This window comes from Lemur catta, chromosome 1 (genome assembly GCF_020740605.2).
Source record: "Lemur catta isolate mLemCat1 chromosome 1, mLemCat1.pri, whole genome shotgun sequence".
Taxonomy (NCBI): domain Eukaryota; kingdom Metazoa; phylum Chordata; class Mammalia; order Primates; family Lemuridae; genus Lemur; species Lemur catta.
Window position 1 is genome coordinate 23306475 of NC_059128.1, and position 14273 is coordinate 23320747.

Here is a 14273-nt window from a genome sequence, read left to right on the forward strand (position 1 = left end):
GCTAATTTTTTTTTTTTTACTTTTTTTACTTTTTTTTTTTTTTGAGACAGAGTCTCACTCTGTTGCCCAGACTAGAGTGCCATGGCGTCAGCCTAGCTCACAGCAACCTCAAACTCCTGGGCTCAAGCAATCCTCCTGCCTCAGCCTCCCGAGTAGCTGGGACTACAGGCATGTGCCACCATGCCTGGATAATTTTTTCTATACATATTTTTAGCTGTCCATGTAATTTCTTTCTATTTTTAATAGAGACAGGGTCTTGCTCTTACTCAGGCTGGTCTCAAATTCCTGAGCTCAAACAATCCACCTGCCTCGGCCTGCCAGAGTGCTAGGATTACAGGCGTGAGCCACCGTGCCTGGCCTAATTTTTTATATTTTTAGTTGCCCAGCTACTTTTTTCTATTTTTAGTAGAGACGAGGTCTCACTCTTGCTCAGGCTGGTCTCAAACTTCTGAGCTCAAGCAATCCTCCTACCTCGGCCTCCCAGAGTGGTAGGATTATAGGCATGAGCCACCGCACTTGGCCAATATCTAAAATTTATGAAGAACTCACACAACTCAATAGCAGAAAAACAACCTGATTAAAAAACAGGCAAGGCTGGGCGTGGTGGCTCACGCCTGTAATCCTAGCTCTCTGGGAGGCTGAGGTGGGTGGATCACTCGAGGTCAGGAGTTTGAGACCGGCCTGAGCAAGAGTGAGACCCTGTCTCTACTAAAAATAGAAAGAAATTATCTGGCCAACTAAAAACAGGCAAAAGGACATGCATTGACATTTCTCCAAAAACAGCATAATGATGGTCAACAGGTATATGAAAATGTGTTCAACATCACTTAACATCATGAAAATGCAAATCAAAACTACCGTGAGATATCACCTGACATCTGTTAGGATGGCTGTTATTAAGAAGAGAAGAAATAACAAATGATGAGGGTGTGGAGAAAAGGGATATATACTGTTGGTGCTAATGTAGATTGGTGCAGCCATTGTGGACAATAGTATGGAAGTTCCTAAACAAATTAAAAATAGAACACCCTGTAATCACAGCACTTTGAGTTGCTGAGGTGGAAGCATTACTTGAGCCCAGGAGTTCCAGGCTGCAGTGAGCTATGATCATGCCACTGTACTCCAGCCTGGGTGACAGAGAGAGAGAGACACCCTCTCTCTAAAATAGATAGATAGATAGATAGATAGATAGATAGATAGATAGATAGATAGATAGACAGTTAGATAGATAGAAAGAAAGAATGAATGAACGAGTTACCATATGACCTAGCAATCCCTCTTCTGGGTATGTACCGAAAGAAAATGAAATCACCACCTTGTAAGGATATCTGTGCTCCCATGTTCATTGCAGCATTATTCACAATAGCCAAGATATGGAAACAACCTAAGTGTCCATTGCAGATGAAGGGATAAACTATGGTGTGTGTGTGTATGTATGTATGTGTGTATGTGTATGTGTCTATATACAGTGGAATATTAGTAAGCCTTAAAAAGGAGATCCAGCCATTGGCACAATGTGTGTGAACCTGGAAGACATTATGCTAAGTGAAATAAGCCAGACACAAAAAGAAAAGTATTGTATTATCTTACTGTTATGTGGAATCTTTAAAAAAAGGTTGAACACACCCCAGGAGCTGGGGTGGTGATAGTAGAGGAAATGGTGAGATGTAGGTCAAAGGATACAAAGTAGCAGACATGTAGAATGAGTATGTCTAGAGATCTAATAAGGTACAACATGAGGACTATAGTTAATAATACTGTATTGGATTTGGGATTTTTGCTAAAAGAGCAGATTTTAGGTGCTCTTGCCACAATAAAAAAAAGGGTAACTGTGAGATGATGGATATGTTAATTTGCTTGACTATAGTAACAATTTTACTATCTGTATATTAAAACATATTATACAGCTTAAATATATACAGTAACATAAATAAAAAGTAAGAGGAAGGTCTGTGTAATCTTTTATTAAAAGATTTTCTCCAGATATACCATGAATGAATTGAGTTCCAACTTTGGAGTCTGCCACTTTATTCAGACCTAACTCATGAATGACCATGTTAATCCATTCATTTTTTTTCATGATTTGTCATACTTATTGGAAGATGAAGAGCTGCTGAGAACTGTAAATTTTTTCTTACTGTCAGAATGCCGACCACAGCATCATCCTATACCATAGAATTTGAATTACATTTGAAATTGGCTGAGGTCAAGTTTCATGATCCCATTAATATTCTTTAGTATTTCTTTTTCAGCTGTTTTTCAACCCAGTAGAAAGCCACTCTTCATTTTTACTTGATAGCAGATGTTATGAAAACTTAACACAACTCCTTCAGTAAATGTCTTCGGGTGCTTGGAGGTTGTCCTGGATAGGTCACTGGTATTTTTTTGTGACACTGGAATAAAAGCTTGGACATTACTGGAAGACATCTGGAGAGTTTCTGCCTTTGTTTGCTGGTTTATCATAAAGGATATTATTCGAAGAGATACATGGGGGAGGTCTGGAAGGGTCCTGAGTGCAGGAGCTTCTGTCCCTGTGGAGTTGGGGTATATCACCCTTCTGGCATGTGGATGTCTTGCACCAATGTAGAAGCTCCTCTAGGCTATGTTGTTAAGTGATAAAAACAAGTTGCAGAAGAATGTGTATTTTTTAATCTAAGAAAGGGGGTAACATAGGAATATATGCATATACAGTTTACCCTGTGTCCACTTATAGGCAGATTTTTTTCAATAAATACATTGACCCTCTGTATCCAGGGGCTCATATCCACATCCAAATGCAGATTTAAAGTATAATATTTTCCATGTGAGTCCAGTATATGGAAGGCCATCTTCTTGTATCTGTGGATTCCATGGGACCGATATTGGGACTTGAGTATGGGCAGATTTTGGTATCCAAGGGTAGACATGGAACCGGTCCTCTGTGGATACTGACGGACAACTGTATATTTGCTTATGTTTTCTTAAAGAAATGATAGAAGATAAGAGCTAAGGAGACAGGTTAGATTTCTCTGAATGTTCCCTTTAAAAAAAAGGTTTTGACTTTGGAAATATGAAAATGATTTATATCACCATAAATAAAGAATGAATAAATCCACAGGAATCTTTAACAGTCAAAACCAAAATGAAACAAATGAACTTTGTGGCATAGCCACATGGTCATGGTGGCATGACCAGATGCATAGTTATTATTTCAAGTGACTTTAAAACAGTAAAATTTGACAGAACATGCCAACTGGATATATATATATCATAAGAACAAAAAGAACTACAAGTAAATTTTAACCTCCATATCATTAACCATATTCTTAGTAATAATATTATTATTCTTTTTAAACTATTATGTTTACATTGTAGAAAAAAGCAGATGTGTATATATGTGAATATTATTAAGATCCCAGTATTTTCTACAAAAATACTGAGAATTACAAATACAGAAATAAAGTTAAGTAGAAATCATGTAATCTGAATTCAAAGTGTTTGGATGAATTTATTTTACATATGTACATATATATGATATTCATATATGATGTTCATGATATATGTGTTCATGTATGTGTGTGTAGGTATAATATTTTACCTTGATTGCGGTCTCTAAATACCATTTCCCATGAGAATGAACCAGGACTCCTTAGAGAAATGGCTGATTCCAGGTCTGGATCAGGACATTTATAAGCTGAGCTTGGAACTTGTGCAATAAGCAAGACTGCTGGACTCATCTTAAAAGGACACAAGGAGCCATCTTTAAGGAGCTCCTACAGGCCAAAGTTAGGAAAAACTTGAAACACATAGAATATGTTAAAATCCATGTGTTTATAGCAATATTTCAAAAAACAAATTATTGGTCACCTTTGGAGGTTGCTGTGATTTGAACTCAGTATTCTGGCAATTGGTGAATAATCTGTCCTTTATCCTACCCTTCTTTTATGACTATTTCGGAGTAGCCAAATGGTTGATGAGGGAAAGTTTTTTTTTAACAGAAGAATTCCAACTATTGGTTGTAGAAAGTGCTAGAATTGGAAAAATCATATTCCAGTTTTAATGAAATTATCAATCTATTTTAGACCATGATTACGAATGCCTGCTAAAGTCATTAGGTGAAAGGATAAGGAGGAGCTTGATAGTGGATTAGGCTGAAAACATGAACCCAGTGATCAATCTTTACTTCGTTAAAGCTGTGACAACCATAGGTTATGTGCTTCCTGGTGTAATGCAGTAGGAATTACGCATACCACATCTGAAGTATTCTTGCAAGAACAAAAGTGAACTTGAATCTAGTCAAGCCTCCAGATCAACATTGTTCAATAGAATTTTCCTTGATGAGGAAAATGTCTCTGTGCTGTCCAGTATAATAGCCATTAGCAGATCATGGCTATTGAGTACTTGAAATGTGGCTGGTTGAGACTGGTAGACCGAATTTTAAATTTAAATTTTAATTAATTTAAATTTAGCCACATGTGCTAGTATCTACTGTACTAGACAGCAAAGCTCTATATCTATGACCAGTTTACAAGAAATGCATGGGTAGAAGAATCTGTTAGGTGATGCCCTCAAAACACAATTGGCCAAATTCAGAATTTGGGAAAATACGCAGGTCAGTTTTTAAAAATATCAACAAATATATCGTATACAGAACAATGAGGTGAGAATTGATATAGATTAGGAGATTTAAGAGACATGTAGGCTAAATTTAGTGTGTGAACCTTATTTGGATCCTGATTCAAACAAACCAGCTCTTAAAAAGAAATTCTGCGAGGTCATTGAGAAATTTGAGCATGGACTGGTATTACGTGATATTAAGGAATTGCTAATTCTATAGGAGTAATAATGTTGTACCTATGCTGAAAGTCTTTTTCTTTAGAGATTTATTCTAAATGGATGTAATAGTGGATACAATGATGTCTAGGCTTTAAATAATCTGTGTGTGGGGGCAGGGCAGGGAGGTGGGGATAGATGAAACAAGAACAAGTAAAATCTGGTCGAGAAGAGAGGTAATGAGTCTTTGTACTCTTCTCTAATTTTGTGTATGTTTAACAGTTTCTACAATAAAGTTTTTAAACAGCAGTAGTTCATATGATTAAAATATATAAAGAAGAAAAAGAGAATAATTGACCCAAAATTCAGAACAGAGGATATATGTTTGGGAAGGGGCATTGGGCAGGGGAATTCTAACGTACTAATAATTCACCTAGTTAGTGAGTATGCAGGTGTTTATATTATTCATATTTTAGCTCTGTGTTTTCTTTTCATGCAGTCTTTCATATGTGTGGTACATTTCACAATAAAAAGTAAGAAGAAAAGAGCTCATTGTTAGTATGTAAGGCCTCTTACAGACCCCAATTGTGGGGGCACACTTGGACCTCATGGGCTTACAGAGTGGCCAGGTAGCCTCTCTGAATCTGTTTCCCTCCTGGACCCATGGGTCCCTTCGTTTCTCTTTCCTTTTGCTTGAATGCATCATTGTCCTCTGTTTGAAAATTATTTTCTCTGTTGAGTTATCTGCTTTTAATGGCCTGTGAAGATTCTCCAAATGGCAGGCTTAGCACCTGACCTGACCAAGGCTCTCTACAGTATGTTTTGGTCTCTGGTACCAACTCCAGATTTTAGAGAAGATAACTGGACTGGCTTTTGGGCAGATGTTCACCCCAAACCAACGAGCTATGGCCGGCATAGTGTACCTTGGTCTGAGGAAACACCACTTCCAAGGCTGTGGACGGGAAGTCCTTAAGAAGGGATTGTAGATACCTCTAATATAGCATCATTGTCTTTAACAGTGAAAGACATTAGCATCTTTGTCTAAAACAATGAAAGATTTGAGACAATCACTAGCTTGGGGATTGGTTAAAGAAAGAATCGGCTAGCCTATTGAAATAATGTGCAGCCATTTAAAATTACAATATTATCCTATTTTTATTGACCCTAAAAATGTTTATGAAAAATGTTTATTTACATTTGGTGTATGTCCTTTCAGAAACACACACATGTACATATATATACATATATAGAAATATATACCTATGTGTATGTATATGTGTATAAATATATTTCTGAAAGGATATACATCAAAATGTTAACAGTGGTTATTTTAAGTTAGTAGGGTTATGGTTAGTTAATTTCTTGTTTTGCTTATCTGTATTCCTGATTTTTCTACAGTGAATAATGGATTATTTGTATATTCAAATTTTTAAAAAAGGAAATAAAATCTAGAAGGGTAGATGGAAAATGTTTTCTTACCTGTATTTTTTTTTACAATGAACAAAACATTATTAGTGTAATTTCAAAAAGTTAATTTGAAATAATATGGGTATGTGAAGTCCTGAATTTAAGTTCAAAAGTCAATTATTTTCCAAAAGTCTATTTCAAAATTAGAGCATAAGAGAGAGTGGGCTTGGAAAAAAGTTTATTTTTATAAGCCCTAGAGATCTTGATTGACTTATTTAGGCCAACAAAGTTTGCAGTTAAAAAATCTAGTGCCTGATTAGGGTATTATGTCAAGAAATACTGTGTCCTTATTAAGGAGTGATTGTCAGTGTACTCTGCATGGATTAGAACACACCTGAAAAAGTTGTTTGTTCTAGCTCCTTCTTTTAAAAGGAATCAACTAAGTAGAACAGCAACAAGGCCAGCATGGTCAGAGGCCAGGTAGTGTAGAGACAACCAGCCTGGGAGGAGGAACTTACAGAAATGTGACAGCAGAGTGTAAACATTTGAAAGGGTATTGTGGGGAGGAGTGATCAAAGAGTAGAATTTATTAGGAAGAAGATTTCACTTAGGTCAACATAGCAGAGAACTTTGTATTTTCATTATCCCTAAGTGAAATGGGCCTCTTTACAGAGTGGCAGAGATAGAAACAGCTGATGAGAGTCTCATGCTCAGTTCTTTTGTTAGGAGGAAAACTGGCAGAAGCTCTGTCTTTTTTTTTTTTTTTTTTTTTTTGAGACAGGCTCTTGCTCTTTTACCCAAGATAGAATGCAGTGGCACCACCTTAGCTCACTGCAACCTCCAACTCCTGGGCTCAAGCAATCCTCCTGCCTCAGCCTCCTGAATAGCTGGGACTACAGGTGTGCACCACCATGCCCAGCTAATTTTTCTACTTTTTGTAGAGATGGGGTCTCGCTGTTGGCTCAGGCTGGTCTCAAACTCCTGACCTCAAGCGATCCTCCCAGGTTGGCCTCCCAAAGTGCTAGGATTACAAGTATGAGCCACCATGCTTGGCCCCTAAGCTCTTTCCACCTATAAATTGACCAAAAGAAAAACATCTTATTTGCATACAAAAAGTGAGATTAGATTAAGTAAGGTTGGGTGACAAATATCTGCCTGTCATTTTCACTTTTATTTTGCTACCAAACTCTGACACTTCTAGCGTTTGAGGTTTATTTCAGTAAGTTGTATTTTGTATTGAGAAATGGATGTGGGGCGTCAGTTTCTTGCTGTCTTAACTAAAGGGGATTAAATGAGGGGCTACCTAAATGCACTGAACCGTATGCCATTTGAGTGTTTAAGGAAAGGCCATTAAATGAATAAACTAAGTATCACCCTCAAATCACAACTTGGTAAGAGAGAAAAAAACACCTTAAGTTATCACCTGATGGTTATGAGCACAGCTACCTGGGTTTGAATCCTATCTCTGTGCCTTAGTTTCCTTACCTGCAAAGTGGCAATGATAATGCCAGCCCTAGGCTTCTTGTGAGCTGGCACGTGGCCTTTATTATGCATTTCATCTATATATTCTTTGAGGGCACCTCATTAATTATTGGTGAATAAGTGAATGAATAAATGAATGAAATTATAAAAGTCTTTTACCTCAGCTTAGATACAGTGATCTGAGCTTATTGAATGCAGAAGTGATACTCTATACTTTGACATTAAATTCAGTTCATTTAATCCTACATCCCACTATGCCCTCTCTGTTCTACATGGTTTAACCATTTGCTTTCTGAGAAATATGATTCTTAAATTAGGATTAATTTTATGGGGACTTGTTTTAGAAAATGACTTATTTTTTAAGAATGGGTTATTACTGAGAATACTTGAATATGATGACTTTGAATAATTTATGTGCTGGGCCTCCTATAATATAAAGTTTATGCCCAGAATATTTTTAGAAAGAGGAAGTTGGTTGAAACTGCTAGATTTTTTTTAAAGATACAAGATAATTATGATTGTGTTCTCAGATACTGAATTTTTTCTTTCTGTGATTTTTCTAGAGAATGAAGATCTAGAAAACGCCAAGGTCACTTCTCCTTCGGCCTCTGCCTCTGATCCAGAACCGTGTTCCTCACCTAACAGGTAGGGACAAGCAGCTGGTTTGGATAAAATACTTCCAGAGGTTTTATCTTATCTGAGATAAGAAATTGGTTAAAGAAGTAGGCAGTGACTTTAAGGGGGAAGACAAGTTGAAGTAAAGGGTATGGATAGTTCTGTTATTAATCAACCCTCAAGTGTGTTTAGGAGCAGTATCAGATTTATTTCAGGTTATAAATTTTTCTTTCAGAGAATAAAACTGTAACAAATAGTCTAGTGTAGAGTCCTTATTTATCTTCTCCTTAAGACCATATTCAAGTGTTAAAACATTTGAAGTAGATCCCAGGTGAGCTTGCAAGATAATGTGTGTTTGGTTTTTATACATAAAATGCACACATACACACAGACAATTGGAGTCAGTTTTTTATTATGTAATTTTTCAGATAAAACCATTATGATGACCTTTAGGTTTTCATTCTTAATTTCCTTCTCTGTCCATCTCATCCACCCACCGTCATTGATATCAAAGTGTATAACAGAAAGGGAAGAGTTGTACTGAGCCCTAGAATGAATGGAAACCAGGAAACATTAATGGAATAATTAATGAAAAGCTGTGTTTTGGAAGACTGAGCTAGTGGATGTTGTAGTCCAATTGATCAGTTCATGGTACAGTTTTGTCCAGTAGAACCTGTGGTCTCCACGCTGCATATAAAATTAATGGCTGTGGATAGAGGGGGATGGCAAGGTATTTAAAAAATCTCTTACTTCTTGCATTCTATTTAGAAGTTTTTTTTCTCTTACTTTTGTATGTGAAATAATTCACATGATTAATATAATTATAATGTAGTTGATAATATAATAGCTACTCTTTATTGAATGTTTCTCTGAAATAATAATAAATTATCTACTTTTTGGGGTTTTGTTTTGTTTTGTTTTTGAGATGAGGTCTCATTAGGTTGTCCAGGCTGGCCTTGAACTCCTGGGCACAAGTGATTCTCCCACCTCAGCCTCCCAAGTAGCTGGGGCTACTTTTTTTCTTTTTTGCAGTAGTTACTTTTATCAGATATTTCTATTTGCTAAATATTATACTAGATGTTAAAATGTATTATTTCATTTAATCCTCATAACAACTCTAATAAAATAAGTATATCTACTTTTCTTTTTAAGATGAGGAAAATGAAACAGTGAGTTCAATAATTTGCCCAAGTTCACATAGCTTTAGGTTTGTTCCACTTTATAGCTTATTCTTATAACTAACAATAGAAGGTTTTGAGTTCTGTACTTAGAGCTTCTAAGTTATTATCTGTAACAATCCTTTTAGAAGGCAAAAGGCTTTGATTATTTGAGACACCTTCATATTCTTATCAAGTCCCCTGAGGAGAACTCCTCTTTCCATTCCTCCTGCCACTATCCCTTTTCAGTACGTGTTCGTTTGAAGGATCTTTGAGGGATAGGTTTTGGCACAGAATTGTTTTATCCTCCTAAGAGTAAATAAATTTTTTTGAGTGAGAGACACAGAACATTCTTAGACAAAGGTTTTTGTTTTTTTTTTTAATCTAGTGAGTGAAGAAAAATATCTAGCAAGTGTGACCCTCAAAGCTTAGTGCTTATGTTTTGTGTCTATTGGAAATGGAAACAACGCGACTTTCTCTCTTTTCCAGTGAGGTTGGCCAGCTGGCCAGGCTCTCCTTGTGCTTTAGGATGGCCTCCCTGCTCCAGGTCAGCACAAACCAGAAGGCTTAAAGTGGAAGTTTTTCCTTTACGTGGCTTATCACCGGCATCAAGTGATTAGCAATTTACCTTTCCCAAAATACCCTCTCCAATTCTCCAGAGCATAAAATGCTAATGAATATTAACTTTATGTGGCTGTTGCATATCCTATTTAAAATTTTTTTTAATAAGAAGAACCACATTTGTTCAAGTAGCATGGACAAAGGCAAAGAAGAGACTAAATTTTAGATGCTACACACAGTAAGGTCAGGCTAGTGATTCAGATGAACTCTTACAGTCTTACTTGTTATAAATAATAGTCTTATCCAAAATTCCTCTTCTGTTCCCCAATAAAAATTAACTTATTTATTCATTCAGAAAATATTTTTGTTAGTCAGGCATAGTGGCACATACCTATATTTCCAGCTACTTTGGAAGGCTGAGGCGGGAGGATTGCCTGAGCCCAGGATTTTGAGGTTGCAGTGAGCTATCATGATGCCACTGTACTATAGCCAGGCAACACAGTAAGACCTTGTCTAAAAAAATTATAAAAGTGTTTAATATTTATTCATTCAACAGACATTTATTGAGAGTCTACTATGTACCTGGTACTGTTCTAGGTGCTAAAGATACCACAAATGAACAAACAGTCCAAGTCACTGCTCTCATAGAGCTTACATTCTAGTGGGAGAGGCAGACAGAAAACATGTACATTGTATTTCTTAGAATGTTAAGTTGCCATCAACTGTAAGAGGTGCTGCTATTTTATGTACCACCAAGTAAGGAAAAAATCCTTAAGACAGAGGGTCTAATAGGAGACCCCCACTTAGAGCTGGGTCACTTAAAAGCTTGCACCTTGAATGAAAAGATAGACAAAGAAAAAAATCCCTCCACATAGAAAATGACAGCAGGAAAACTTGATTATCTCAAATTTGGTACTATGTAATAGGAGGGAAAATTATCTACCCTGAGAATATGAACCACAAGTCAGTAGTCATTAGTTTGTTTTCTAAATTCCCTTTGTTAGTGTGGTTTAAACAAAACCCTCAAACAGAGAACTTAATTTCAAATTGTCTCAGGTTGGTAGCATTCCTGAGTACTGGCAAGAGCAAATGCAAGTCTCCTGTGGAAGGACTAGATGTCAGTCCAGGCCCATGGCAGTTTTAAGACATCATCAATTTTTAAGACTTCCCATCCTACAGTTGTGTTAAAATCTAAAAACCAATGTGTGTCTTGAAATCAACAAAATATGATTCCTATCATGTCAGACAGTAATAAATGCAGTAAAGAACAATGAAGCTGGGTAAGGGTGTAAAATGTCACAGAGTCAGGGAGGGGTGAGCCATTTTATATGAGGGGACTTCAAAAAGTCCATGGAAAAATTGAATTAAAAGATAAAAATATAAACTTTATTTTTGAACATAGGTCCATCAAGCTCAAGACACTTTTATAAGTGATGATATCAGCTATTTAGTCCATCCCTAAAGAACTGAGGGTCCTGGGAATTTAACCATGTCAAAGCAGTCTATTTTATATCATTAACTAAAGAAAAATAGGTACCCTATATAGATTTCTTAAGATTAGGAAACAAAAAGAAGTCAGAAGGAGCCAGATCAGGATAAGGTGGATGCCTAATGATTTCCCATAAAAACTCTCACACAGCTGTCCTTGTTTGATGAGAGGAATGAACAGGAGCATTGTTGTAGTGGAGAAGGCCTCTCTGGTGAAGCTTTCCTGGGTGTTTATTTGTTAAAGCTTTGGCTAACTTTCTGAAAACACTGTCATAATAAGCAGATGGTATTGTTCTTTGGCCCTCCAGGAAGTCAACAAGGAAAATGCCTTGAGCATCCCAAAAAACTGTTGCCCTGACCTTTGTTCCTGACCAGTCCACTTTTGCTTTGACTGGACCACTTTTACCTCTTGGTAGCCATTGCTTTGATTGTGCTTTGTCTTCAGGATTGTACTGATAAAGCCATGCTCCATCTCCTGTTACAGTTCTTTGAAGATATGCTTCAGGATCTGGATCACACTTGTTTAAAATTTCCATTGAAAGCTCTGCTCTTGTCTGCAGCTGATCTGGATGCTATGGTTTTGACACCCATTGAGTGGAAAATTTTCTCAACTTTAATTTGTTAGTCAGAATTGTGTAAGCTGAACCAATTGAGATGTCTATGGTGTTGGCCATTGTTTTTGCTGTTAATCATCTGTCCTCTTTGATTAGGACACAAACAAGATTAATTTTTTCCTTGCAAATTGATGTGAATGATCTGCCACTGCAGGCATCATCTTCAACATCATCTTGTCCCTTCTTAAAATGAGTAATCCATTTGTGAACTGCTGATTTGTTTAGGGAATTGTCCTCATAAACTTTTCATAAAGGATTAATGATTTCACCATTCTTCTACCTGTGTCACCATAAAAATGTTGGTTCTTGCTTCAATTTTAGCAGAAGTCATGTTGCTCTGACAGGGGCTCTTTTCAAACTAATGTCTTATCCTTCTTAGTGCCTCAAACTAGATCCTGTTGAGACATGTCATAACAAGTGAGTATGAGTTTATTTTGGCACAAAAAAATTTTTTAAAACCATGTGTATTTTTTCATAACACTCATTTCCTATGAAGTCTCTGAAGAAGCCTTGTCTGTGGACCTATAGGAAACCTCTCAGCAGAAACCTGAGGGAAGGAAGCCATAAGTTAACTATGGAAGAGTATTCTAGGCAGAGGCTACAGCAAGTGCAAAGACTCTTAGTTGGAAGTGTGCTTGGAGTGTTTGAGGACTGTCAGGGATTCAAGAGGCCATTGTGGCTGGAGTGACCTGGGCAAAGCAGGGATTCAAGGCAATGTCAAAGTGCAAAGAGCTTTCGAGTCCCATGCGACAGCATTGAGTTCCAGATGCTGTGTGTACGGAGGGCGTAAGACCCAGTACCTACCACCAGGCTTACCTTCTAGTAGAGGAGACAAATGATGAACACTCAAGAAACAAAAATGAACTGTAATTTCTGGGTTTAAGAGCATTAACATAGGCTCATGGCCTAGACCAGTTTACAGTTTATACTGGATTACGTAAATGACCCTATAATAATCAACAGTATCCCACAGCTCTGATTCTCATAATAATCACCTCTTGTTTGTTCTGAGCTAGGTTGGAGTGATTTGGATATTCCAAAAGATGGCTGTTTTATCTGAAGAAGAGGTAATTTATAAACTAGGAGTGATTTTTCTTGTTTATGTTAAAAAAGGGAAGAGAGAGAGAGAGAGAAACTAATAAACTCTAAAATAAAGTCCCCTTCTGCTTCCCTTACGAGGTTTATAGTACCATTTCCCAGTGCTTTACTCAGCCTCTCTGAGGAAACAATGTGCTAAAGCAAGGATTTTCAGACCTTTACACTCTTAAAAATTATTGAAGATCCCAAAGAATTTTTGTTTATGTGGGTTATATCTACAATATATCTGTCGGTATTTACTATATTAGAAATTAAAACTGAAAAATTAGAATATAGTTATTCATTTAAAAACAATAATGAACTCATTCCATGCTAGTATAAATAACATGTGTTTAATTAAAAACAACTAATTTCCAAAGCAAATAGTGTAATGAGAAGAGAAACAAGGTAAATCTCTTTGATGTCAGGCTTAATAAAACACAGTTGGATTTTCATCTGTGCTTCTAGATTTATTCCATTAAGAGATCACATGTCATATAGTTTCTGGAAAATTCTACTGCACACTCTTAAGAAAATAAGAATGAGAAGAGGGAGATATAACATTTTAGTATTATTATGAAAAAGTTTGGACTTAACAGCTCCCTGTAGGGTCCTAAGGACCCCCAATGTCCTGGACCATACTTTGATAACCACTGCTCAAAAAAATCCATATCATCTTTTATTGGCAACAGATTTCCAAAAGGCCTGGGATATTGTGCTACAGTGCTGGCACTTAACTAATTTTCTTTTTTTTTCATTTTTTTTTCTTTGTTTCTTTTTTCAAAAGCAGTTCTGTGGGATTAACTCATTTTCTAGTCTCTCTGAAGCGAGGGGAAATGGAAGAGAGCATAAATCATTCCCTTGACTCTTTAAAATCAGCTATTCACATGGTTGTGTTTTAAGTCATTGGGATAGTTGATTAATGTGCTTAAAAAGGGAGAGAAAGTGAATAGGTCTATCTGTAAACTGGAATAGGGTATGAAATGGAACTGCTAAAAGACTTTGCCCCTGAGACAACTGTAGTGTGGAGTGCCTTGCTAATAGTTTGCACTTCCTTTGTTTTGGTGATCAATCTCTGGCTTTTGAGGCCTCCTCCCTTTGCTTTTATGTAGTAGTTTTG

The 14273-nt window shown here is 36.7% G+C and overlaps 1 protein-coding gene across 5 annotated transcripts in view; it reads left to right on the forward strand.

The window, feature by feature from the left end:
- The window catches only part of TMED8 (transmembrane p24 trafficking protein family member 8), a 37780-nt gene that overhangs the window by 10294 nt on the left and 13213 nt on the right, over positions 1–14273 (forward strand). For 3 of the 5 annotated variants that reach the window (XM_045562857.1, XM_045562866.1, XM_045562848.1), the window contains exon 2: positions 8205–8286. In XM_045562857.1, the coding sequence (XP_045418813.1) occupies positions 8205–8286 (82 nt within the window). Of the gene's footprint in view, positions 1–8204; positions 8287–13092; positions 13144–14273 lie in introns of those variants that run through there. The other 2 variants (XM_045562873.1, XM_045562882.1) reach the window with 2 other exon arrangements.